The sequence below is a fragment of the Bos mutus genome, chromosome 28 (assembly GCF_027580195.1).
Source record: "Bos mutus isolate GX-2022 chromosome 28, NWIPB_WYAK_1.1, whole genome shotgun sequence".
Classification (NCBI taxonomy): Eukaryota; Metazoa; Chordata; class Mammalia; order Artiodactyla; family Bovidae; genus Bos; species Bos mutus.
The window spans coordinates 30,142,505-30,165,956 of NC_091644.1; the positions used below are offsets into that span (position 1 = coordinate 30,142,505).

Below are 23,452 nucleotides of genomic sequence, written 5' to 3' on the forward strand. Positions count from 1 at the left end.
CCCCTTCCTTCTTGAGCCTCCCTCCCAACCCCCAAGGTATCTTAGTATTATGATTTTTTGTAATTAAAGCAAACAGCGTTCAAATTAAAGGTAATTTTGTAAAACAGTTGCAAAATCTTGGTAGGCACTTGAGCTTTCTCTTTATTATATCCTTTACCTGCGCCTGCTGTCAGATAGTTGGAGAAGGAAATGGCAACCCACTCCAGTGTTCTTGCCTGGAGAATCCCAGGGACGGGGGCGCCTGGTGGGCTGCTGTCCATGGGGTCGCACAGAGTCGGACACGACTGAAGCGACTTAGCAGCAGCAGCAGCTGTCAGATAGATAAATGCCTGTATTTTTTTTTTTTTTTTTTGCTTTGGAAACCATCCTTTTCTTACTCTTAACAGATTATGAGTTGCATCATCTTACATAATTTTGGTCTTGGTACTTGGAGTTTCTTGCCAGCAGTGAGTGCTCTTGTTGAGAGTTTTCAAATTCTCCTTTCTGTACTAACCCTTGATCTGCAGAATATCACTGATAGAGAATAGAAGCACTAAACAATCACGGGGGAATCTCCTATCAAATCTGTGCCCTGCTCATAATAGCAGTGGGTCAGAATGATTTCCTTATCAGCACAAAATTGTGCTCATTTGAGTATGGTTGCCTAAATAAATATGTGGTGACTCAGGAGGAAATAATTGTTTTCTAAGAATTTTTTGATGGATGTTTACTTTTCCCAGTTTGTTGTTTACTAGCTAAGTCGTGTCTGACTCTTTGCAGCCCCATGGACTGTAGCTTACCGGGCTCCTCTGTCCATGGGATTCTCCAGGCAAGAATACTGGAATGGGTTGCCACTTTTTCCAAAGACCTTGGTAAATTGCTCCTGTGTCTCCCCGACCCGTCCCTTTCTTTGTTTCGTTTTCTTTTCTTTTTTTTAATCAGACTTTTGTAGAATGAGTAAAGAGTGATGGAGACTGAGAATTGCTTTGTACTCCTCACATCAGCAGAAGTCAAGTGAACCCTGCTGGGTGGGGGGCAAAGTAGCAGACACCGATAAATGAATAAGGTAATGCTAGCATTCACTCAACTTCTGAACATAGCAGTTAGAACCTTATCGAACATGAAAATATAATCACATTTTAAAAATATTAGTATAGTTGCTGCACAATATTATGTAAATTACGAAGTGTACAATATTATGATTAATGATTTTTAAAAGTTTATTTATAGTTATTATGAAGTACTGGCTATATTCTCCATGTTGTACAATATTTCCTTGTAGCTTATTTTATGCCTGATTGTTTGTACCTCTTCCTTCCTTCCTTCTGTAGTCACTCTCCCCACTGGTAACCACTAGTTTGTTCTTTATATCTGTAATCACAGATTTTTTGATTTCCCCCAGATTTTTGCAGTCTTCAACTCTGCAAACATATGCAAAACAAAGAGTTTGTAATTGTTGGCTCATATTTTCTTTTGAGAGTTTAGGGAGTTATAAGCTAACCTTGATTGATTTTTTTTTTTTTTTAAGTTTTGAGAAGAGAGTTTGATTTTTGAATTTGGATGTGTTTAGGTATGCTGAGATTTTCAAGCATTTCAGATAAAAGGGAAATAGATTGATAAAACTTAGATTTCGTGTCAGCCTGTTTTTATATCTGTCCTGTCCACCTGTCCAACCCCAAGCTCCTTGCAAATAACACTTGGCCTGTTTTGCTCCTAGGCTGTGGTCTACCTAGCTCTTGGCTTCTTTGGGGGAGATAAATTGGAAAAGTGATTGCTTTTACAGCCTAAACAAAAAGGCCTGTTTTGGAATGTGTGTGTGTGCATATGTGCTAAGTCACTTCAGGCATGTTCAGCTCTTTGCGACCCTGTGGACTGTAGCCTGCCAGGCTCTTCTTTCCATGGGATTCTCCAGGCAAGAATACTGGAGGGGGTTGCCATTCCCTACTCCAGGGGATCTTCCTCACCCAGAGATCGAACCTCTCTCTCTCTCTCGGCGTTTCCTGCATTGGCAAGCAGTTTCTTTACCAGTAACGCCACCTGGGAAGCCTGTTTTGGACTTAAGGGGAAGAAAAAGCCAGGATTTGAGATGAAGATTGAGATTAATGCCTAAAGAGTAGGGGGAGAGCTGCAGGGGAATCCAAATGGATGCTTCTTGCTTGTCTGTGATGCCTGGCACCTACTGCGATGATCATGTTTGCCCATGGTCGTCAGTACACTAGAGCTGAGTCTTTAAACAATTTTCTCTGGAGCCGTATTGGATATAACAGCCTGTCTTTTTCCCTCATTTGTGAGTTAATTCCTAAAAATGCTCTGTGACCAGTTGGAGAAAGGGTGAACTAGTTTTCTGTTTGGGGACCTGAGTCTTATCTCCCAGATAGATGTTTTTTCTCTGTGTGTTTAGATGCTACGGGAAGCAGAGTAACAGTCCCCAGTGCAAAAACTTAGTGAAAGGAGCTCTGTGTCAGGCCTGGTTAATCCCTTGTTAAATTAGACAGACTTTAGCCAGCCTCTATACAACAGTTCCTCGTGTTGTTGGTGGGTCCTTGGAGGGCTTTTCCTATTTCTATTGCCTAGAAATAAGTGGCTATTCTAAAATGGTGACAAGTTTAGTTGGCTAAAGCCTGGGTCTCTCACAACCATCACTTACTTTGGAAAGCACTGACAGAACAGACTTAGCTTGCCCCCAATCCTTTTTATTTTTAAACTTTTAGGGCCTGGCCTCTTATTTTCAGCTTCTCACTTCTAGGTCCCTGTGCAAAGGGAGTGGTAGTCTGCTGGGCCGTGGAGCCTGGTTCTCTGTTCCTGGACTGTGGGTAAATTTACCAGTCATCTAAATAGAGAATGCCAGGTAACACACAAGAAGTTGAGTCTGATCTGATAATGAAGTGAGTTTATGGTAAACATCGTTTTGAAATTTAAGTGCAGAATCACCTGCTAAAGGCATTACAGTTCCCCTCTCTACCTTTTCGTCCTGTTCCTTTTAGAATAATCAAGATTCAAATCATATAGAACTTTGTCAGTCAAAACCAGAAAAACAGGTAACTTGAACAGATTGCGGGCTTGGATGTGTGTGTCATATATGCCCGAAAGAAATGCTTTGGATTCCTGCCCAGTGCACTAGTATGAGATCTTAAAGTCTGAGAGTTTTGAAGCCAAGTTGGGGGTCAATTTAAAGGGGAGAAGAAGTGCGCCGGTCCTGGGCTGTGCTCCCTTGACCATTGGGTAAAGAGCATGACCTTGAGAAGCACTGATGAGTTACAGAGCGTGTAAGGGAACCCTGAGAACCTCCGGCCTGCTCCCCTGGTGCGCTTGGCTGGTCATAAAACCTTATTAGCTGAGTGATGTGTTCTTTGTTGCTTACCTCTCCCGGCCTATGCCAGATGGTGTCTTAAAGAACTGGAGAGCCAGACTTCCTCCCCAAGCTTCCATTTTCTATGTAGCTCTTTTTTCAGTCTTAGTACTACATACACGTGACTTTCTTCGATAGATTTGCTTGGCAGGCAGTCCCAGGCACTGGCGTCCTTCCTGCCTATGATGGGGAGCAGGGAGGATGAACTCCTCAGAAACCAGGGCTCTCCAGGTGGGGGTGACAATCCAGCCAGCCCAGCCAGGCGAGTTAGGAGTGGCTGTCGGACCTTTTACAATAAAAGGTGGCGATTGTTTCAGGTAGGTCCCCTTTCTTCTCTTGCCCTCTGGCTGTCTTGTATAAGTGACAGGTGTTGGAGGCTTGGAATTGCTGCAGTTCTTTCCTTCCTGGCTTTGGCAGATGAAATAGGACTGCGTTACTGGGGACTCATGCATCAAAATGTTGCAGCTTAAAAGATACTTTGAAGAGAGTTGAGTCCATTCGGAACAAGCCCCAGTTTTCTATAAAAATTAGTTTCCTGCAAGGATGACTAGGTTTTTCTGTTTATTCTGTTAAAACACAAGTGGAGGGGGGAATCTATGGGAGAATATTTTCATCTCCATTGAATGATGCCTGACTCCCTTTTCTTATGTTTTTAACATTTAGTAATGCCTGTCCTTGCCCTCACCTCCAAAATATTCCCAGTAGGGAAATAAATAAGTGAAAAATGATGCTCCTCTCATCCATCCTTGTTTTCATCCCCTGGACTCTTTGCAACAGCTACTTTTTAGCTGTTTGCTATATTTCCTTCCAATAAGTATTTAATGAACATGTAAATTCATCTAAATCTATCTGTATTGCTTTTCAAATTGCATATCCAAACCCTTTCAGTAACATCTTGAAGAGGTGACACAATTTTACTTTTGGTAAACGGTACTTCTTTGCTTCAGTAAAAGATGTTACCTAGGTGTTTTAACTCTGAACCCTTCAAATGAGAAGACTATGGAGAGTTGTCATGAATTGATACACATTGGACCCGTCTGCCATAGGAGAAGGAGCTTTCTGTATTCTGGTGATTGATTTGGGATAGCTTCTAAAAACTGCAAACCATCTTTGTTAATTTCTTTGAAATATCTCCTTAATAGGGCTTGCTGGTGTCTTAGACAGTAAACAGTCTGCCTGCAATTCAGGAGACCCGGGTTCGACCCGTGGGTTGGGAAGATCCCCTGGAAAAGGGAATGGCTACCCACTCCAGTATTTTTGCCTGGAGAATCCCATGGACAGAGGAGCCTAGCAAGCAGGCTACAGTCCAAGGGGTCGCAAAGAGTCAGACACAACTGAGCGACTGAGACACTATCCATTTAAGATGATAGTACAGGGAGTCCCTTTGGGGTAACAGATTTACTTTTATGGTTGCTACTCAATTCCTCTGTTTTGTCATCTTGGGGTATATTGGTTCAGTTAAAAATAGAGCTCTAATTAAAATGGGCGCCCTCTCTGAAAATAAGAACTATATTTCAATTAGTAAATTCCTATTTGCTTAACGTATTTTTGTTTTGTTTTTTTTCTTTTTTTGAAAATTTTAACAGCAAGCCCGGGCTGAGCAGGAAGAAGAATTCATAAGTAACACTTTATTCAAGAAAATTCAAGCTTTGCAGAAGGAGAAAGAAACCCTTGCTGTAAATTACGAGAAGGAAGAAGAGTTCCTCACTAATGAGCTCTCCAGAAAATTGATGCAGGTAAATTACCTTTTCTGCCCTCTTATCTTCCCTGCCTGTTTTCTTCTCTAGGGGGAAAAAAATGACTTTGATCTAGCACTTTGCTTGAAACATTTGCTGATGAGGTTGTAGCTAAAATTCTTTAGAGATTAAAATACCTAAGTGAAGATGGCAGCAGTGTAATACTCAAGACTGTGGTTCCCAGCTGATCTGCTTAGGTGAGGTAAGGTATTTTATACTCTGACCATTTTAAGAAATTGCTGATGAGCCTGAGGCCTTAGCACAGGAGTCAATGATGTATGCAGTATTTTGGGATTATGAGAGTTAACGCCAAATGTGAGATTTCTTTCTTCTTTTATATTGAATCTGTAATGAATATATGGACATTTTTGGCAACCAGAAATAGGTCTTTTGTACCAATATATGAAGATACAAAGGGAAATGCCACTTTGAGGAGAGAAAAATATATGTATCTGTGATAGTCAGTTGTGTTCAGATGGGTGAGTAATATGTTACTGAACAAATAACAAATGTTGAAACTTAACATCAACCACTAATAGTGTATAGAAGACAACACACAAAACATACAGAAATTTTTATTTTTCTAGTTAGATTTTTCTACCTTCCCCTCCTGTTTGTTTTGTTTTCCTCTCCTTGAAGCTTACTAGTAAATTATAAAAGTAAGATTTGTTTAGGGCAAATATCATGCAGGTTATTTAGTATGAACTTGAGAACAAGTGGGACATTGAGTTTTCACTATTTAACACAACATGTCCAAAATAGTGAATAGGTATAAAATTATCCAAAGACAAATATTATTGGTATTTTTTTCAGATGGCTGTAAAAGGTAGAAATCTTTCCTTGTATTTTCTATTCACTGGCATTACTAACAATTTCACTCATTAATTTGATCGAAATATGTATTCTAATGAGATTATAGCAAAAGGATATTTGGAGCCTAAATTCTTCTCTTACCTTCTGACATATCAAATGTTGGAAGAAGATTCCAGAAACTTTAGTGTTAAGACCATGCAATGGTCCAGGTACCTTTTACCCCATCTTTTTATTCTTATTTTCCTACCTAATTATTGAATAAAGATACCACTATAATCTTGTACAAAAATTGATTTATATGGTAGCTGTTGGAATGTGAAGGATAGAGATCCTCGGTCAGTATTATCTAGTGGAGATTTATGGTGGAATTTCTGTGTTGAAATGTTTTCTTTATTCCTGTGCATTCTGATTTAGAGGAAAAATGAGGCAGAAGATTAGTTTGACTTTTAACTCTTATCGTACCTTGGCAGCATTAGACTAATGATTCTGCATGTTGCTTCCAGAACTGTAAGGATATGATTATGGCTTCCTTTTCTGTGTTTTGTGTGTAATCAGATGCCCTAATTTTTAACACTTCGAGAAACATTTTTTTGTTTTCAATTTGCATAGTCATTGGTATTTGGAACCTTTGATTAAAGTACATTATAAAGCAGTCAATATCCTAGCCAGATCATGCTTTCTTTTTCTCTAGAAAGACTCATTTTCATTATGAGTTGTTCTGTAATGTGTAATTTAGCATCTCATTAGCTTCTTATCATGACCCACCTACTTTCCAAGGACACTGATGTCCCTTGAAGCAAGCTACTGGATAGAGTGAACACCTAAGAGCCATGTGCAACAGAAAGAGGTTAATTATAGTAATATATTTGGCATAAGAAGGTTTGAACTTAAAATTTAATAAATAAAGCTATAACTTGGAGAAATGTAGTTTTTTTGGTTTTTTTTCAGAATTTTTTTTCAGATTATTTTTTCAGAATTCTTATATTAAAATAAATAGTTTTACTTGGTCAGGAGAAAAATTTTCATATATTAAAAACTTAAATTTTTTGAGGGGCATGGATCTTTCTAAAGAGACTGGGTAATACATTAATACAAACTGGACAGTGTGAAAAAATGTTCCCAAAGTAGTTTGTAATGTGGAGCCCTGGTCTTCACATGGCTGGGTCTTATGTTCACCCTCAGTCAAAACAAAGTGTTCAATATGAGGATGTAAGTCTGTTGTTTGGGGAGTTCTAGGTGATCTGTAGCTTATTAGTAATCCCACTTGCAGAACCTGGGCAAATGGATGGTCAACATGTCTCCGTTGACCATGCGGGGAACCAAGCGGGGAGACATAAATCCCCGCTTGGTTCCTAGGTTTTATTTTCATATATTATATATGCATATATATATCTAGAGAGAGAGAGAGAGAGAGAATGTGTGTGTGTGTGTGTGTGTGCGTGCTTAGTCTCTCAGTCATGTCTGACTCTTTGTGACCCTTTGAACTGTAGCCCACCAGGCTCCTCTGTCCATGGGAGTTTTCAGGCAAGAATGCTGGAGCAGGTTGCCATTTCCTCCTCCAGGGGATCTTCCCAACCCAGGGATTGAACCCATGTCTCCTGTGTCTCCTGCATTGCAGGCAGATTCTTTACCCAGAGTCATCAGGGAAGCCCTATATCAGGGAATTCCGTATGTGTATATAGTAATAACGGAGAAGGCAATGGCACCCCACTCCAGTACACCTGCCTGGAAAATCCCATGGATGGAGGAGCCTGGTGGGCTGCAGTCCATGGGGTCGCTAGGAGTCGGACATGACTGAGTGACTTCACTTTCTCTTTTCACTTTCATGCATTGGAGAAGGAAATGGCAACCCACTCCCCTGTTCTTGCCTGGAGAATCCCAGGGACGGGGGAGCCTGGTGTGCTGCCGTCTCTGGGGTCACACAGAGTCGGACATGACTGAAGTGACTTAGCATAGCATAGCATAGCATATAGTAATAAAATACAGGAGCCTCTGGTTTGAGTTCTGGGTCAGGAAGATCCGCTCGAGAAGGAATAGGCTATCCACTCCAGTACCCTTGGGCTTCCTTCATAGCTCAGCTGGTAAAGAATCCACCTGTAATGTGGGAGACCTGGGTTTGATCCCTGGGTTAGGAAGATCCCCTGGAGAAGGAAATGGCTCCCCACTCCAGTATTCTAGCCTGGAGAATTCCGTAGACTGTACAGTCCATGGGGTCACAAAGAGTGGGACACGTCTGACAACTTTCACAAAAGAATATATAACATAGATGTAAAACTCGCCATTGCAGCCATTTTTTAGTATATAATCCAATGGCATTAAATACACTCACATTGTTGTACGACCATTCCCACCACCCATCCCCAAGAACTTTTTCAAACTGAAACTGAATCCATAAGAAATAACCCCTTATTCCATGTTCCTGGTTCTTTCTAAGACTTTTGAAAAGACACGGATGGCAGATAGTGTGAGGTTGCGGTCTCTGGCAAGTTCCAGAGCTGTGCCTACTGTGACATGAATAGTGATCCCGCACTTGACACCAGGGATCAACTGCACGCCATTTTGTGGTAAGTCCCTGTACCTTTGGGCAGCTGGAAGGCTCTTGTATAACCGCTGGAAAGAAGGGCTGTAGGCTACTGTACCCATCCCCCAGGCTTTCCTGAAGGATTTCCGCCAGTCCTTTGTTGCAGTCTCACATTTTCTGCCACCCAGTGTGGTAGAACTAATCTCCATCTGGAAGATTTTTGGAGTAATTGGTACCAATAGACTTTTCCAACTGTGTAATTACTTTAATATGACTCTCTAGGATGCTTGCTTCTGGATAAGAACTTGTTATGATAGCCTACTAAGAGAAACTGTGCTGCCGGAGACACTGACGGACAGAGGAGTAAATTGACCTGTTCACCAGGGAGGTGTTTAACATTTTTCACCAGAGGCCGCTTAGAGGCTATTTATGGAGCAATTTTGGTTTTGTTGCTTGTGCTATGGCTGTTGTCTTTGATAGTGAGTGTGGCTTTTATGTGCATTTCAAAGGAATTCTTTGGTCTTAAGAACAAAATGAGATTATTACTATAAAGGAGATACCTCCTTTTCCATCTGCTGTGATACAGATGGTGTCAAATACCTTTAAAAACTGAATCAAATGTATTTAAGTAGATGAATAGAAATCTCTTTTTCCTGTTAAAAGATCATGTTTGGAAGATAGGTTCAACACCTCCAAATATGTTAATCCTGTCTAAAGCAAACAAAGAAATATGCACAAAACAGCATGCAGTTTTTCTCCTTTATTTTTGTATACATCTGCTAGATAGATACCTTGGTTTTGCAAAGACTCTTGTCTGAAAAATCTGCTTCTTTCTGAGCCTGGACCATGGGATCGATGACTTGACTGGTAAGAACTGTCCTAAAAAGGAGCCTTCTAGTCTAATGCCAAGCCTACACTAGGACTAAATTCAGCTCCTGAATGCCTTGAAGAGATGTTTGTTGCTTAATCATAATTTGTAATTAAAATGTATAAGGAATGTTTTGTGATCAAATTCTTCATCAGAATTTGATTCTTAATATCTATGCTAGGGAAAAAAAAAGTCTAAAAGACTATTCTCTGGAATGCTGGCTGTAATTGGGTGCTGAGCTTAGGGATGTTAGTTTTCTTGTGCTCCTGTCCTTCTCAGTTTGCAGAAGCAACACGCATTACTTTTGTAATTAAAAAATATCTTACTTCCTAAGAAGAAAATGTTAAAAATACCTGTTTTGTCCTTATGTTTTGAAACCTCCAGCTGTATCACTGAGCTTGAGAGCTCACAGTCTTGCAGTTGTTACCAAAGTAGACTGGGGTCTGCTTGCCCGATGTGCAGCAAAGCTGACCCACTGACGGGGCTGTGGTGAAAGAAAGTACAGTGTTTACTGCAGGGCACCAAACAAGGAGAATGGGCAGCTTGCGCTCAAAAGACATGAGCTCCTCGATGGCTTTTCAGGAAGGGTTTTGAAAGACATTGAGGGGAGAGAGACACAGGGTGCATGTTCAGCTCATGCCCAGTTCTCTGGTGGGTTGATGGTGAGCAAATAGTGATGTTTCAGGAATCTCAGCCATCAGTCTTCTGGTTCCGACCAGTCTGGGATTTATGTGTACTGGTGGTCAGCATGCAGCTAACTTCTTCCACCTAGTGGGGGTTTTAATATCTGCACAACAACTCAAGGACATGGCTCAGGATATTATTTACAGCCCTGAGGAGGAAATAAAATAAAGGTCTTTGTCTTTGTTGTATGACTTAGCTATTTGTCTTGCTTGACTATTTTCTCACTTCTCTAATTAAATCTGCTTTGTAACCAAAGAGCAAATTTAAAGCTTTTCTACAAACGAGGGGCAGGGGCGGGGATAAGATGGAGGTCTATCCCGGGGTGGTCCTGCAGGGTCTTACTCGGTTTCACTATCGTAATTGCATCTGTTTATCATGGACCGCATAGACTGCAGTGCAGTGGAGCCCCTTGCAAAGTCAGGAAGATTCTGGACTACCCAGATTGTTCATTTAGAGCTAGCATAAACAAAATGCTCTTATGATTGGCTTAACTGTCTTGTCAGCTGTGATACGATTCATTCCAATGGCCGCTCTTTAAAAAAAAAACACAAAGCCCCCTAATTCCTCTGGCTAACAGTTAAGCACCAGTCACCAATACCAACTGGAAGACCTATTGTTGCTGAGATGGATAGTGATTTTAGCCCCTGTGGATTTTCTCACTTGCTTTTATGTAAGCCCAAGGCATCAGGTTCACTTCCTGCTCTTGGGAAGCTCTGTTCAATTGTTGCCTACACTTTTCTCCACCAATACTGCTGCCAAAAGTTAATGAATATTTTTTTTTTCTTTATTTAAAAGCCTGGAACAGGACTGAGATAGGAGTACTGAATATTATATATCGCTCTGAATGTTTTCACTCTAATCCAATTTTCAAATTTTAGACCTTAAAATAACAAATAAGTTTGTAGTCTTGTACTGTAGAGTCATATTTGAAATTGGATCTAGTCCTCAGAAAACAATGCCACTGTAGCTATTAATATAATAGAAATGATTGTACTCATTCTCTTACTGAGGAGACACATCTTTCTTATTGATGGCGGAAGGCACTTAAGAACACAAGTTTTCTGGATCTCTTGTTAAGTGGCACGACTTATTGTTACTATTATTGACTTGGTCCCTGAGGTGAGAACGCCTCCGGGAATTACAGCAGTTGCAGTTTCCTAGCATCTGTGGAAAGATGATATATGGAGGGAAGGAAGGAAGTTGTGGGCAAAAACCGCTGCTGAAGCCGCCATTGCCAAGTGATACAGAGCTGAGTTGTTCAGAAGGCTGATCTGTAATAGCATTATTCTCCCATCTGTGTTCACACAGGAATGAAACAGAGTAAGGCTTGCGAGAAGTCCCTGAATCTGCCCATTGACCTAGACAAAGGCTTACTTTCCTGTACCTCTTCTCTCCCCTCCCCTCAACCTGGAGTAGTAGTTTCTCCTTCCATTGGCATCTGAACAGAGGCAGGTTTTCTTCTTTAGTCCCTTCAAGGCTGTGTCTGTGGAGGGCAGGCTTGTCTACAGGCTCTAGGAGTGAGCGTAGATGCCTAATTCCCTTCTCAAGCCTGTACGCCAGAATCTGAGGCTGCCTTCTTTTACTCCAAGTTCTCCAAGTCACTAAGATGGCAGTGCAGTGATCTTGTTTGTTCAGGCAGCAGAATCACATGTCAGGGTGATAAATATGTATGAAACCCTGTTTAGTTCATTTTAAAGGCACCGAGGCGAATGCTGCTGTCGAATCCATTCAGGTGAAGACTTGTTCTCCTGTGGCAGGGAGACCTTGAAATATGTTCTTCATTAAGCTGGCTCGACCAGTGGCCCTCTTGGCTTTTAGTTTTTCAGGGCTATTAATGCTGAGCAGAAAAATTGGCTATCACCTAATAGCTAACAGAACATTTGGGGCAAAGTTGAGTTGTGGGTTTTTTTTTTTTTTTTGTCGTTCTCGTTGTTGTTTTTCATTCCACATTATCTGACTCTCAGCTGTGTGTGTTCTTTGTTTCTTTTCATGGAACAGGGGGCTTATACATTGTGTTCACGATACATCTGCAGAGGGCTTCTGGGATGTGTTTATTGCATTTTAAATGCCACAACCACCAGAGGCCAAATTATAAGGCAGAATTTTCCTGGTAGCAGCATGCCAGAAATCTCTCAGTCCAACGTAATTTGCATTATGATTAGAAAATACAATAAACTTGAGGCAATTCTTTTAGTCTTCACAAATCACTGAGGGTTTGTTTTTTTTTTTTCCAAAATGTGTGTAGTATGTTACCATTATGGCTGGAGTTAATGTGCCAGCCTGGATTCCCCAAAGTACAAGAGCAAGGGTCAGGGCTTAGCAGCTTTTCAGGTTGACTTCTTTGACAAAATATGGAGAAATGCAGGTAGAAAGTAAAAGTAGGAGAAGGAAATGAAAAATACTGAGATGAAGCTGGAGTGAGAAGTTGCTTTACTCACTAGGGTAGGGGTAAGTAAGCATTGTTATTTCTAGTTGAAAAGGTGAAGGTGAATCTTGGAGATTGAAAGACTTGTCTGCACTGTAGATGGACTTGAACCATTGCTGGAAATGCTGTGCAAATTATTTTAAAGCTTTGCAGTTAGAAATGTTGCAGTGTTCTGCATTTCTTGGGTAATTTTTTTTTTTTTAAAGTTTACAGTCAGCCCAGTTATTAATTACCTTAAAATACAGAGAGATATCCTAACACTAATTATCTTTACTTTCCTTTTTCTTTTTTCCTTTTAATTTATGATAAGGTCTCAGCTTTGAGTACATTCTTTCTTTGGGTTAAATATTCTCTACTCCTCAAAGAAGAAAGGGTTAATTTTTACAAAATGGATTTTTTTTTTTTGCAGGTTGAGTCCAGAGCCTCAAGAATTCCTTTATCTTATTCATGGAGCATCTTTTTTTCAAACCTTCCTCCTAACTAGATTTTTTTCAAAGGTGTTAATATTTTAAGCAGCATGCTGCTGCTGCTGCTGAAGTCGCTTCAGTCGTGTCCGACTCTGTGTGACCCTATGGACTGCAGCCTACCAGGCTCATCTGTCCATGGGATTTTCCAGGCAAGAGTACTGCAGCATGATGCTATTAGGAATCAAATCTAGGAAGGTCAGACTTAGCCCCTGAGGTGTTCTAAGTGGGCAGGAAGCCTCATGTACTGGAGCCCTCCACTCAGGTGAGAGCTTGTCCTCAGTTTTGAGGAGGCTGACAAGAAAATAACATCCAAAAAATTCTGGAAGGGCCTACCAATTTTTTTTCCTTGCAAAAGTTAGGTATACTTTTTCCCTTTTTGAAAATCACAATTAGTTAATTCAGGCAAGCTTCACTGAAGATAAGTGGAAGGATTAACAAGATCATGAAGAACTGCTGGGGGGAGATCTGGGGAAGGTGGAAATCGAGAGGAGGCCCAGCACCCAAGGCTCCCTTTTTCGTGAGCACATTTGCTATTTATTTGTAACAGAACAGCTAAGAAGCTGAATTGTGCTTTTGGCAGTTGTGTAGAGCTGGGGTTTCAGAAGTCAGAGCTCAGGGCTGGCTAAAGGTGGGGACAAAGATAAATCACCCCCGCTTTAATCTGGAATCATGAAGAGCTATACCGTCGGAAAAGAGTGAACCTTTTTTTTTTTTGCTTCATTTGGATGAATCAGAGAACACAAAACTTTGGTTTTGAATTAAGGCAGACCGTGCTCATCCCAGCCTGAAGGAGGGGGAGTGTACATGATGCTTAGCGTGTGTGGGAAGGCGCTGTGGGAGGCGTCTTTGGAGCTGTCCCAAAGTTCCAGAAATTTGGAGGAAACGGCTTCAGGTACTCTAGGCAGAGGATACAGAATGATTAGGACTGAGCTTGGGGTGCAGTGGCTCTTGTTAGTGGGTGACCAGCAGGACATGGGGTCTGGAAGCCCCTGGACCAGAGTGATCTCTGGACATGTTTGCCCAGGATGATGGGTTTCTTTTTTATTTTTTTGATGTGGACGATGTTTTAAAAGTTTGTTACGATATTGCTTCTGGTTTATGCTTTGGTTTTTTGGTCGTGAGGCATGTGGTCTTTAGCTCCCTGACTAGGGACCAAAGCTACACCCCCTGCGTTGGAAGGTGCAGCCTTAACCACTGGACTGCCAGGGCAGTCCCTTCAGGTTTTAAAATGTGGGTTGTTGTTTTTTCCTCTAGGAAAAGAGTCTTTAGAAAAAGACATAAGGTTGGCCTTTAATCATAGTTGCCAGCACCACTCTCTGTGCTGAGATTCATCATTGTCAGATGCCTGGACCCTGAAGGCATTTGTGTGTGCAAACCTTAGGCTGTCCCTGGGGCTGAGTGTGAAAGTATGGGGAACTTGCATGGGGACTGGATTGAAGGTGGACTTGAACATCGTAGCGATGAGTTTGGGCTTACTCTGCAGGAATGAGGGAGCCATTATAAGGTTTTGAGCAGGGTGTTGAATGAAGAGAAAACCCTACTAGTTTAGTTCAGCGTGATCTACACACTGGACCTGGGGTATCGATTAGGAGCTTTGGCGGTGGCCCAGTGAAGAGGAGTAAAAGACTTGAGCCGGAGCACAGAAAGCGCAGGACGTGTTGGACAGCTGTTCTGGGGGCTGACTTAATGCCACTTGGTAACTGATGAGATGTGAGATATTGACTGAGAATAACAGTGCCAGTAACAGAAGGGGGAAGGAGGTGGGCTTAAGTCTGGGCCCAGGAGGCGTTTAGTGGTGATGCGCTGAATTGAAGGTGGGAGGTTGACTTTCTGCTCAGCAGAGCTGTTCAGATTGGTTTAGAGACTCAATATTGTGAGAGACAGTTCTTTTTTTCAAAACCTGTGTTAACTACTTGGAACAGTAAGTCCCCTACACATGAACCTTTAAGCTGCAGACTTTAAAAGATGCGAATGTTTGTTCACTTGTCCATTCACGTGAGTTAGTTCTCTTGTCTAGGGTACATTGTCACACACATGCTTCCTCTACAAGTGGTCGTGCTTTTGTGTACTTGCTGTACAGTTCTGTATAGAGTACAGTATCTTTATTTCAAGCCAAAGATGTCTGGAAGCAAGGATAAAAGCAGCACTATATAGCTGATTGTGTTAGGTACCTAGGCTTACTTGGTCAAATTGGACTTAAGAACACACCCTTGGAACAAAACTTGTTCACATGTAGGGGGCTTACTGTGTTAACTACATGACAATTATTTTTGGCAATCCAGTGATTTAATGTAGTCACTGTTCTATGGTGGGCTTTACTTGGCTTAGTGCAGATGGCTCTAATTCTTGGTAGTTGTCAATAAATGAGGGATGTTGGTTGCAAAACTGCAGGTTGTACAGAGAATGGTTAGCATTGACTGGTGTAAATAGAACTGGGGGTATCTTGCGTTTATCCTCGAGTTGAATCGAAAAAGCTGAGTCCGGGGCTGGTGGCAAGAAGGCGTGCCTCCCTTGGCTCTGGGTGGACTAACAACAGGCCCAGACTTGCAAACACGCTTCGCCAAGCCTGGGATTTGGCAAACCTGCTGCATGCTGGGTGGGTGGGCTGGCGTAGCAGCCAACCTTCACGTGTGCCTGCAGTGGTGCCTGTACCTGCTGGAGAAGGTTTTGCCCAGAATAAAAGCCATTCAGTGAAGAGTTTTGGAATCTCTGATATAAGAAGCCTGGTTCACTGAAAGTGGCTCCAGAAAACTTTGGAAATTATGAGAAAGACAACAATTATTGGTAATTCCGTGATGCTTAAGGCTAGTCTGTCGTTAGATCAACTTAATGCTATACTCATGTTTTTTAATGGGCTGGAAATTGGCTTTGGGATTTCATATGTGAGTAGATACAATGAGAAAATGCTCACATTTGAGTGCTTAGAATTTTCCAGGTTTGTAGTTGTGTTTTTGCTTATGGCTTTTTCACTTATTTTAATATATTTTTCATGCTGAATCCCAAGGAGCAGATCTTTATTTATATAACCCTAATTCCATTGTAAATGTGCTGCTGTGGATCGTCAGTTATGTAATTTCCATTCTACAAGGTTTTTTTGTTGTTAATGGTACAATATATTGCACAGTTAAGAGTTCTAAAGCTCTTCCATAATCTGTGAGATTGACTTTGTAAGTATATTTACAGGAAATGCTGATTCTGACAACAAATTTTAATCTACCTAAGCATTTTACTTTAGATATATTAAAGGCAAGCAAGTGAGTTTTTTTTTTTTCCAAGCACATTAATAGAATTTACTTGCCTGTTTACTTCTCAGTTTGATTTTTGTTCCAGTTTAGGATCTCTGACCTGATTAGTAAGATTAAGAATTGCTTACGACGTTTAGACCTTTGATTAAAAATTTAAAATCATGTCTTAAATTTTATACCCATCTTGAAGATGCTACTCAGAAATGAACCTGGAGTTTAGTTTTTCTGATAGGTCCTGAAAAGTAAAAGTGAAAGTGTTAGTCACTCAGTTGTGTCTGACTCTTTGTGACCCCATGGACCATAGCCCACCAGGCTCCTCTGTCCATGGGATTCTTCAGGCAAGAATACTGGAGTGGGTAGCCACTCCCTTTTCCAGGGAATCTTCCCAACCAAAGGATCCAACCTGGGTCTCCTCAACTGAAGGCAGATTCTTTACCACTGAGCCACCAGGAAATCATCTCTGATATGTCCTGGGTCACCTAAACCAGTCTTCCTTTTATGGTTTTTGTTTATGGTGTCATGGACTACAGCTTTAACACAGGCAGGTGGAGGGAATTCCCTGGCAGTCCAGTAGTTAGGGCTTCATGCTTCCACTCCATGGGGCGTGGGTTCTGTCCTTGGTTGGGGAACTAAAATCCTGTATGCCGTGAGGCGCAGCCAAATAAAAAAACTAAAATAAAATAGATGGATTCAGGGTGTTGGTTCAAGTCCTGTTGGGGCCAAATAGCTTGAATTTACATGGTATCTGTTTGAAACAAATAATTTCTGAAATTTTCTCAGGTTCATTGTCACAAGGAAAACTCTGTGGCTGTTAATTCCTCTCTATCTCTTTCTCTGCCTTCTCTTCTTGCCCATCTTAACTCTCTTCTCGTGATTGTTCTGGGGGGTTGTTTTGTATTTCTTGCTGTGTTTCTCTTTTTCTTGGTGGTTTCTTGGTTCCAGGGAAGAACCAGACTTTCTGTGTCCAGTGTTCTGTTTGGAACACTAACTCTGTGCCCTGCCCCTAGATGGCCAGTCACCCGAGAGATGGCAGAGCAAAACAGGCAGCACAGCTGCTTGCTCCAGGTCTGTCTTTGGGGGATGTTGAAAACTGTGAGTGTTTGGCTGAGTTATATCTAAGGATGGCTTGATATTTTCCAAACGGTTCATATAACCCAGGGACCTCGCTTGAGTTCTGGTAACAACAGCTTCACCATCACATTTTCCTTTGGGTACAGCTTTTGAAAGGAAAAAGCCTTTTAAAATTGAGAGCTTTTATAGATTTCATTACTAGCTGAATCAGTGTTCTTAAAGGAAATACCTTATCAGTTACTGACGGTATCAGCCCATCTGTCTGTATATGAGTCTTTTCCTCTAGGACAATGAGAATCTTACCTTTGCTCAGATTAATATTCTGTGACAAATTGCTGCCTGGGTTGGGGGAGAGATTTTTTGACATTAGATTGCATCCTTTATTGTTTTGGGCTTCCCTGGCAGCTCAGATGGTAAAGAATCCACCTGCAATGCAGGAAACTCAGGTTTGATCCCTGGGTTGGGAAGATCCCCTGGAGAAGGAAATGGCTACCCACTCCATCCATTATTCTTGCCTGGAGAATTCCATGGACAGAGGAGACTGGCAGGCTATGGTCCATGGGGTCGAAAACAGATGGACACAACTGAGCGATTTCTCTTTATTATTTTAATTTACTTAAGAGCACAAGAATAACACTAAAAAAAAGGGAAGAAGGAGGCTCTTTGAAATAAAAGTGGCAGCAGTTGAAAACATATTGGAGAGACTTCCCTGGTAGTCCAGTGGTTAAAAATCCACCCTGCAATGCAGGGGACGCAGGTTTGATCCGTGGTCGGGGAACTAAGATCCCACATGCCGTGGAGCAACTAAGCCCGTGTACCACAACTATGGAGCCCGTGTACCACAACTCCGGAGCCCGTGTACCACAACTCCGGAGCCCGTGTACCACAACTCCGGAGCCCGTGTACCACAACTCCGGAGCCCGTGTACCACAACTATGGAGCCCGTGCACCACAACTAGAGAATCCTTGTGCAGTGAAAAGTCACGCATGATGCAGCAAAGATCCTGCATGCCACAACTGAGAATGGTGCAGCCAATATTTAAAAAAAAACATATTGGAGGAAAACACATCTAATATTTAAAGAAAACTATGCAAAAAGTTTAAAAGTTTTAAGACAGAAATTCATTTTTCTAAAACCAGTAGATATCATTTAAGCTTAGCATTCATAAACTATTTTAGGGCAAAGATAAGGTCTTAACTATAGATTTCACTCCCTTCTGCCTCTACTGTGCAGGTGGAAGACACACCACACAGGTGATTTTTATAGAATGCAAGAGTCAGATGAAGATGTACTTGTTCTGCTTTTTTCCCCTCATAACTGATGCCTGTCCCATTGGGAGTCTTTGTGTCTGAAATGCTGAGAACTGTTCTCAGTCTCTGACCATTCCTCTTAGTTCTTTTAATTACTGCTTGATCTTCCAGAACCTGAATTTTAATGAGCTAGCTAAAAATAGACTTGTCACTGTAAGCACCTCTTCACATCTGCTTGCTTTCTGAGTCCCTGCAAGGTTGACCAGCTCTTTTGGAGTTGCATATAAAAAACAGTTGGAGGAAACCCAGCATCTGTTTAGTCACGGTTTCCCATGTTGAAAGACAATGTCAGATTTTGAACATTTTGTTTTCTTTTTAAACACCAAGTATGGTACTTTCTGGAGAAGGCAATGGCACCCCACTCCAGTACTTTTGCCTGGAAAATCCCATGGACGGAGGAGCCTGGTGGGCTGCAGTCCATGGGGTCGCTAAGAGTCGGACAAGACTGAGCGACTTCACTTTCACTTTTCACTTTCATGCATTGGGGAAGGAAATGGCAACCCACTCCAGTGTTCTTGCCTGGAGAATCCCAGGGACGGGGGAGCCTGGTGGTCTGCCATCTAGGGGGTCGCACAGAGTCAGACACGACTGAAGCGACTTAGCAGCAGCAGCAGCATGGTACTTTCAGAGCAATGGAAATTGTTTCAAATGAGGAGATGATTAAGTATAACCTTTGGGGTATTTAGGCCCACTGAGCTCTCTCTTTTGTCCAGTGCACCCTCTATGGGTTCACAAAGAGACATAGCTTTCCCTGGGCGCACATCCACGTCTGTATTTAGCCATTTAACCTTCCGAACGCCAGGGCCGCACTAGGCACTTGCGGACGGAAGAGTGTTCAGCCAGCCCCTCAGGTTTGCTCAGGATCTGGTAGGAGGACTCTGGTTTAGAGTTTAGAGCATGGTTTGGGCCCCAGGCTCTGCCACGTTCCAGCTGAACTACCTTGGTCTGGTAACCTGTTTTATCACAGTAGATATGGGGGTTGTCATGCTTGCCTAACACAAGCATGGTATGCAGCACCTGCCTGAAGAAATGGTTTTGGAGGTAGAATTAGGGAGCAGTGGTCATCTTAGACCTCAAAATCAAACTGTGTGCTTCATTGTTTTTAATAGCTTTTGCTTAATTTGCCTATGGTTCTGAAAAATCAGGCCCTGTGGCTCATTCCTATTAACCCCTACTATGAATCAACAGCCCCTCCCAACTGAGAACATTGTAAATAAGGCACAGTGATTCATAAGAACCCCAGTTGTGTGTCATTGAATTTCTTTTATTCTCTTTTGAAGTTTGGAGTACATTTTTTTTTAAGATTTCTTTTGTAATAGCACCATAACCTTATCTTTTAATTGCATAAATAAGAGGCTTTCCCTCTTGGTTTTCAGAAAAAATGTAGAAGGTGTGAGGTTGGTGTCATTACAAGAAGTTAATTATTCGTACTGATTTTTGCCAAGTATGCTTACTAGTACACTCGTAAATAGCATTCAGAATACTTTACCAGGTATTTTTGGTGATTGTAACTTCTCTTCCCTCTCTACATACATTGTATGAATGCAAGTAAATTGCGTGAATGCAGGTAAACTGTAATTCATTTAATAAAAACTGACAGTTGCAAATTTTCTATTTTTTAAATAATTTTTATGGCCAAGGTATAAAAATTTTCAAGTCTCCAAGGGTTATATATGTGCTGAAAAGTACGTTTCCTTCCTTTCCTCATCCCCAGTTCTTCCCTACAGAGATAACCACTTACATGTTCTTCAGAATTTAAATAGGCATTTAATCATGGTTTGATGTTCTGATATACATATATATACATACACACATATGTATATGTGTATATATACACACACACACATATGTGTGTACATGCATACAGACAAGTGCCTCTGATTATGCACTATAATTTTTGGTTATAAGTTAGAAGAATCAGGAGCAGGTTGTTAGGTGTACATTTGGATAGACGAGCAGAAATGAGTAAGGTAAGTTTTATGATGACCTCCTATACTTGGTTTAACCAGCTTTTAGAACCAGCATTATCATGGCTTTTGAGTGTCTTGATTTCCACATCTGTGTTTTTTTTTTCATTTTCCAGTTGCAGCATGAGAAAGCTGAACTAGAACAGCATCTTGAGCAGGAGCAGGAATTCCAGGTCAACAAACTGATGAAGAAAATTAAAAAACTGGAGAATGATACCATTTCTAAACAGCTTACCTTAGAACAGGTAAAAATGTATGGTTCTCTCTCTGTATCCTTAATTAGGATAGTTCTTTTTTTTTTTTTTCTCATATTGACTGTTCTTTCAAACTTTAAAAGGTCCTGTGGAATATCAGTGAAAAACATTTTTCACCTTTGTCTTCACACAGTGGGGACTTCTATCTGAAGCATGCCTTGACAGTTCTGCAGAGCACATCCTTACTCCCTCGTGCTCTTTTGTTCTTTTCAACCACAACTAATAAGGTTTCGAGAGATATGTTGTGATGTACTGATTTATAGGCCGGAAATGTTAGGTTCCTTTTGCAAAAGAGGGAAGAATATGTTTTGAACCACAGGATCCCTTCTGTGAAAGTTCTTGAGACAGTGAGACTGTGGAGCAAAAAGTTCTCTTTCAAGGGTTCTTCAGAACAATTAGCATTTTTGTCTTTGAATTATTAGCAGCCTTGTATGAACCTTGTCTTTTCCCACCTAGATTTATTGATACAGGTATAGAGTCCTAGATTCAGTCACTCATCCTGGTTCAGCCACTAATTCGTTTTGTGACCTTGCATTAACTTCATCAACTTCGCGGGGGTCCAAGATTTCCATGTGTAAACAAGAGAAGCACAAGCTCCAGTCAGGAGTGGCGAGCTTAGAAAGGTGTGAAAGGTAGAAAGCAACGGTCCGTCTGTGTGTCGCCCTTGGTAGACATTTGCCTTAGGAGGCCAGGCTGGTCCTTATCTGCCAACCCAGAATCGTGGCCCACCATTATCCGTCCTGCTGGCTGGTGTGCCAGGCAGAGGTTCCTGTTGTCTCTGGCCCAAGTTCCCCTAATGCTAATTTATTTAGCATTTATTAGCATAATTTATTTAGTATTCCCACACTAATTTATTTTCCTGAAGTTGGTAGCAAGCATAATGTACTGCTTGCTACCTGGCTTCCATGTAAAATTCAGTGTATTGACATTTTCTAGCTCTTCATGATTTGGATCCCAATTATCATTTTGATGATTTGGCCAAGGCTTCTGTGCAAAGTTGTCTGATTTATCGCAACTTTAGCATCTTTCATACATGGAGCTTAGTCCATGCTAACTGGTTTTTGAATCACCCTCAGGACCATTCTCATTTCATCACTGTACATGAGACTGAATCTTTGTGGGATTATCAGGTGTAAGAGAAAGTGAGAGTTTGTTTTATACTAATTGAACTGACTTTTATGTTTTTGTATTATTCTTCTATCTACCTATATCAAAGGATGCGTTACAGTGATTTCCAAGACTTTGGATAATGCTCTTGAAATTTTTTTTCCATTCCTTCTAGGTTAAAGAACAAAAAAGTTCCATTTCCATGGGCTGGCTATTTTGCAAAAATCCAGAGTAATCTAGTCCTACTATTCCTCTTTGGAATTCAGATGCAGTTTCCAAATTTAGAAGACTCCTCCACCTCTCACAGCTTAAAAACATCTTGTTCCGAAGTTCTCCGTTTAATTTCCAGGATAGATGGTAGCCAGTTCCATTCACGTTAGTTTTGAAAATTCTTGTGTAAGCCCCTGACGTCCCACAAACTTGTTACTGGTAATTGTTAATCAAGATGTAACCAAGTGGCCAAGTGGAATCCTCACCCTGGTTGGCATTGTGAGAACTTTACTTGGTCGGCACCTTCTCTGTGATGGCTGTCAGTAACGGAAGCAGCTTCTGCCTTTTGTTTGCTCCTAGGTCCCAGAGGAGACTTTGGAACCCTGACCCCCAAAGTTTAGCTGTGGCCACAAGGTGGAGTAGTGGCCTAGTCCGAAAGAGAAGGGAGAAAGGATGGATGGCTTCCCCGTGTTAAGGCTCATTGGAAACTTCAGTAACTAAATGCTTTGAAAACTAGGCACAAGTTATACCTTCTTCCCAGTTAATGATTTAGTCCATTGTAAGACTCAACACTAAAGAAATGGATTTCCACAATGGAGCGTGTACACTGTAAAGTCCTTAACTGGAAACTTAACTTCAGATGTGGGATGAAGTGAAAAAAAAGTGAAAGTGTTTGTGGGATATCAAGTCTGTGTTTTTTTTTAATTAAAATTTTTTTTATTGGAGTATAGTTGATTTACAGTGTCGTGTTTCAGGTATACAGCACAGTGAATCAGTTACACATACCTCCACTCTTTTTTAGAGTGTTTTCCCATTAGAGGTCATTACATCAAGTCCTTGTTTTAATTAAGATGGAGAAATGTAACATCATCATAAAACATTGCCCCCTTTCTTTTGGGTGTGTCAAGGATGATTAAATGTTGGGGATTTCACTCTATTTTGTTTAGCTACAAGTAATTTTAGTCTGTGTTTGGAGAGAACGTTTCTGTTCTACAGTAGAAACAAATCTCGTCTGTGTTTCCATGGGTATGCTCTGACCCTCTCTTGTGGCCATCTTTTGGGATTGTCATCTGTATTATAATATTTACTATATATGTCATAGTCTGTATAATATAATATATCCTATATTAAAGTTACTATAAGAAGAGCCAAGACAGGTGTTATATTACTCAATATGAGGATATATATGTGGTCATGCCTTTGCTCTTCTCTCTGACAACACATTGTTAGAACTAAAAGCTATTTGAAGGCATTTATCCTTTGGGTCCGGTGCCTTAGCACGGCTTTGTTGAAGAGTTTAAATAAAGTGTGGATTTGGACAGGTTACTGGAGAGCTGTCATTTGTACTTCAGAAGGCAGTGTAGGGTCGGGTGGGTTCAGGGCATGGGTAATGGACTTGGATAGACCCAAGCCCAGCCTTGCTGCAGGAGCAAGGAAGTGTGAGG

At 41.2% G+C, this 23,452-nt stretch overlaps 1 protein-coding gene across 1 annotated transcript in view; it reads left to right on the top strand.

Annotated features, from left to right (window-relative positions):
- The window catches only part of CCDC6 (coiled-coil domain containing 6), a 112,485-nt gene that overhangs the window by 49,233 nt on the left and 39,800 nt on the right, over positions 1-23,452 (top strand). Inside the window, exons 2-3 of the mRNA XM_014477649.2 lie at positions 4,915-5,064; positions 20,553-20,681. Of these exons, the coding sequence (XP_014333135.2) occupies positions 4,915-5,064; positions 20,553-20,681 (279 nt within the window). The remainder of the gene's footprint in view (positions 1-4,914; positions 5,065-20,552; positions 20,682-23,452) is intronic.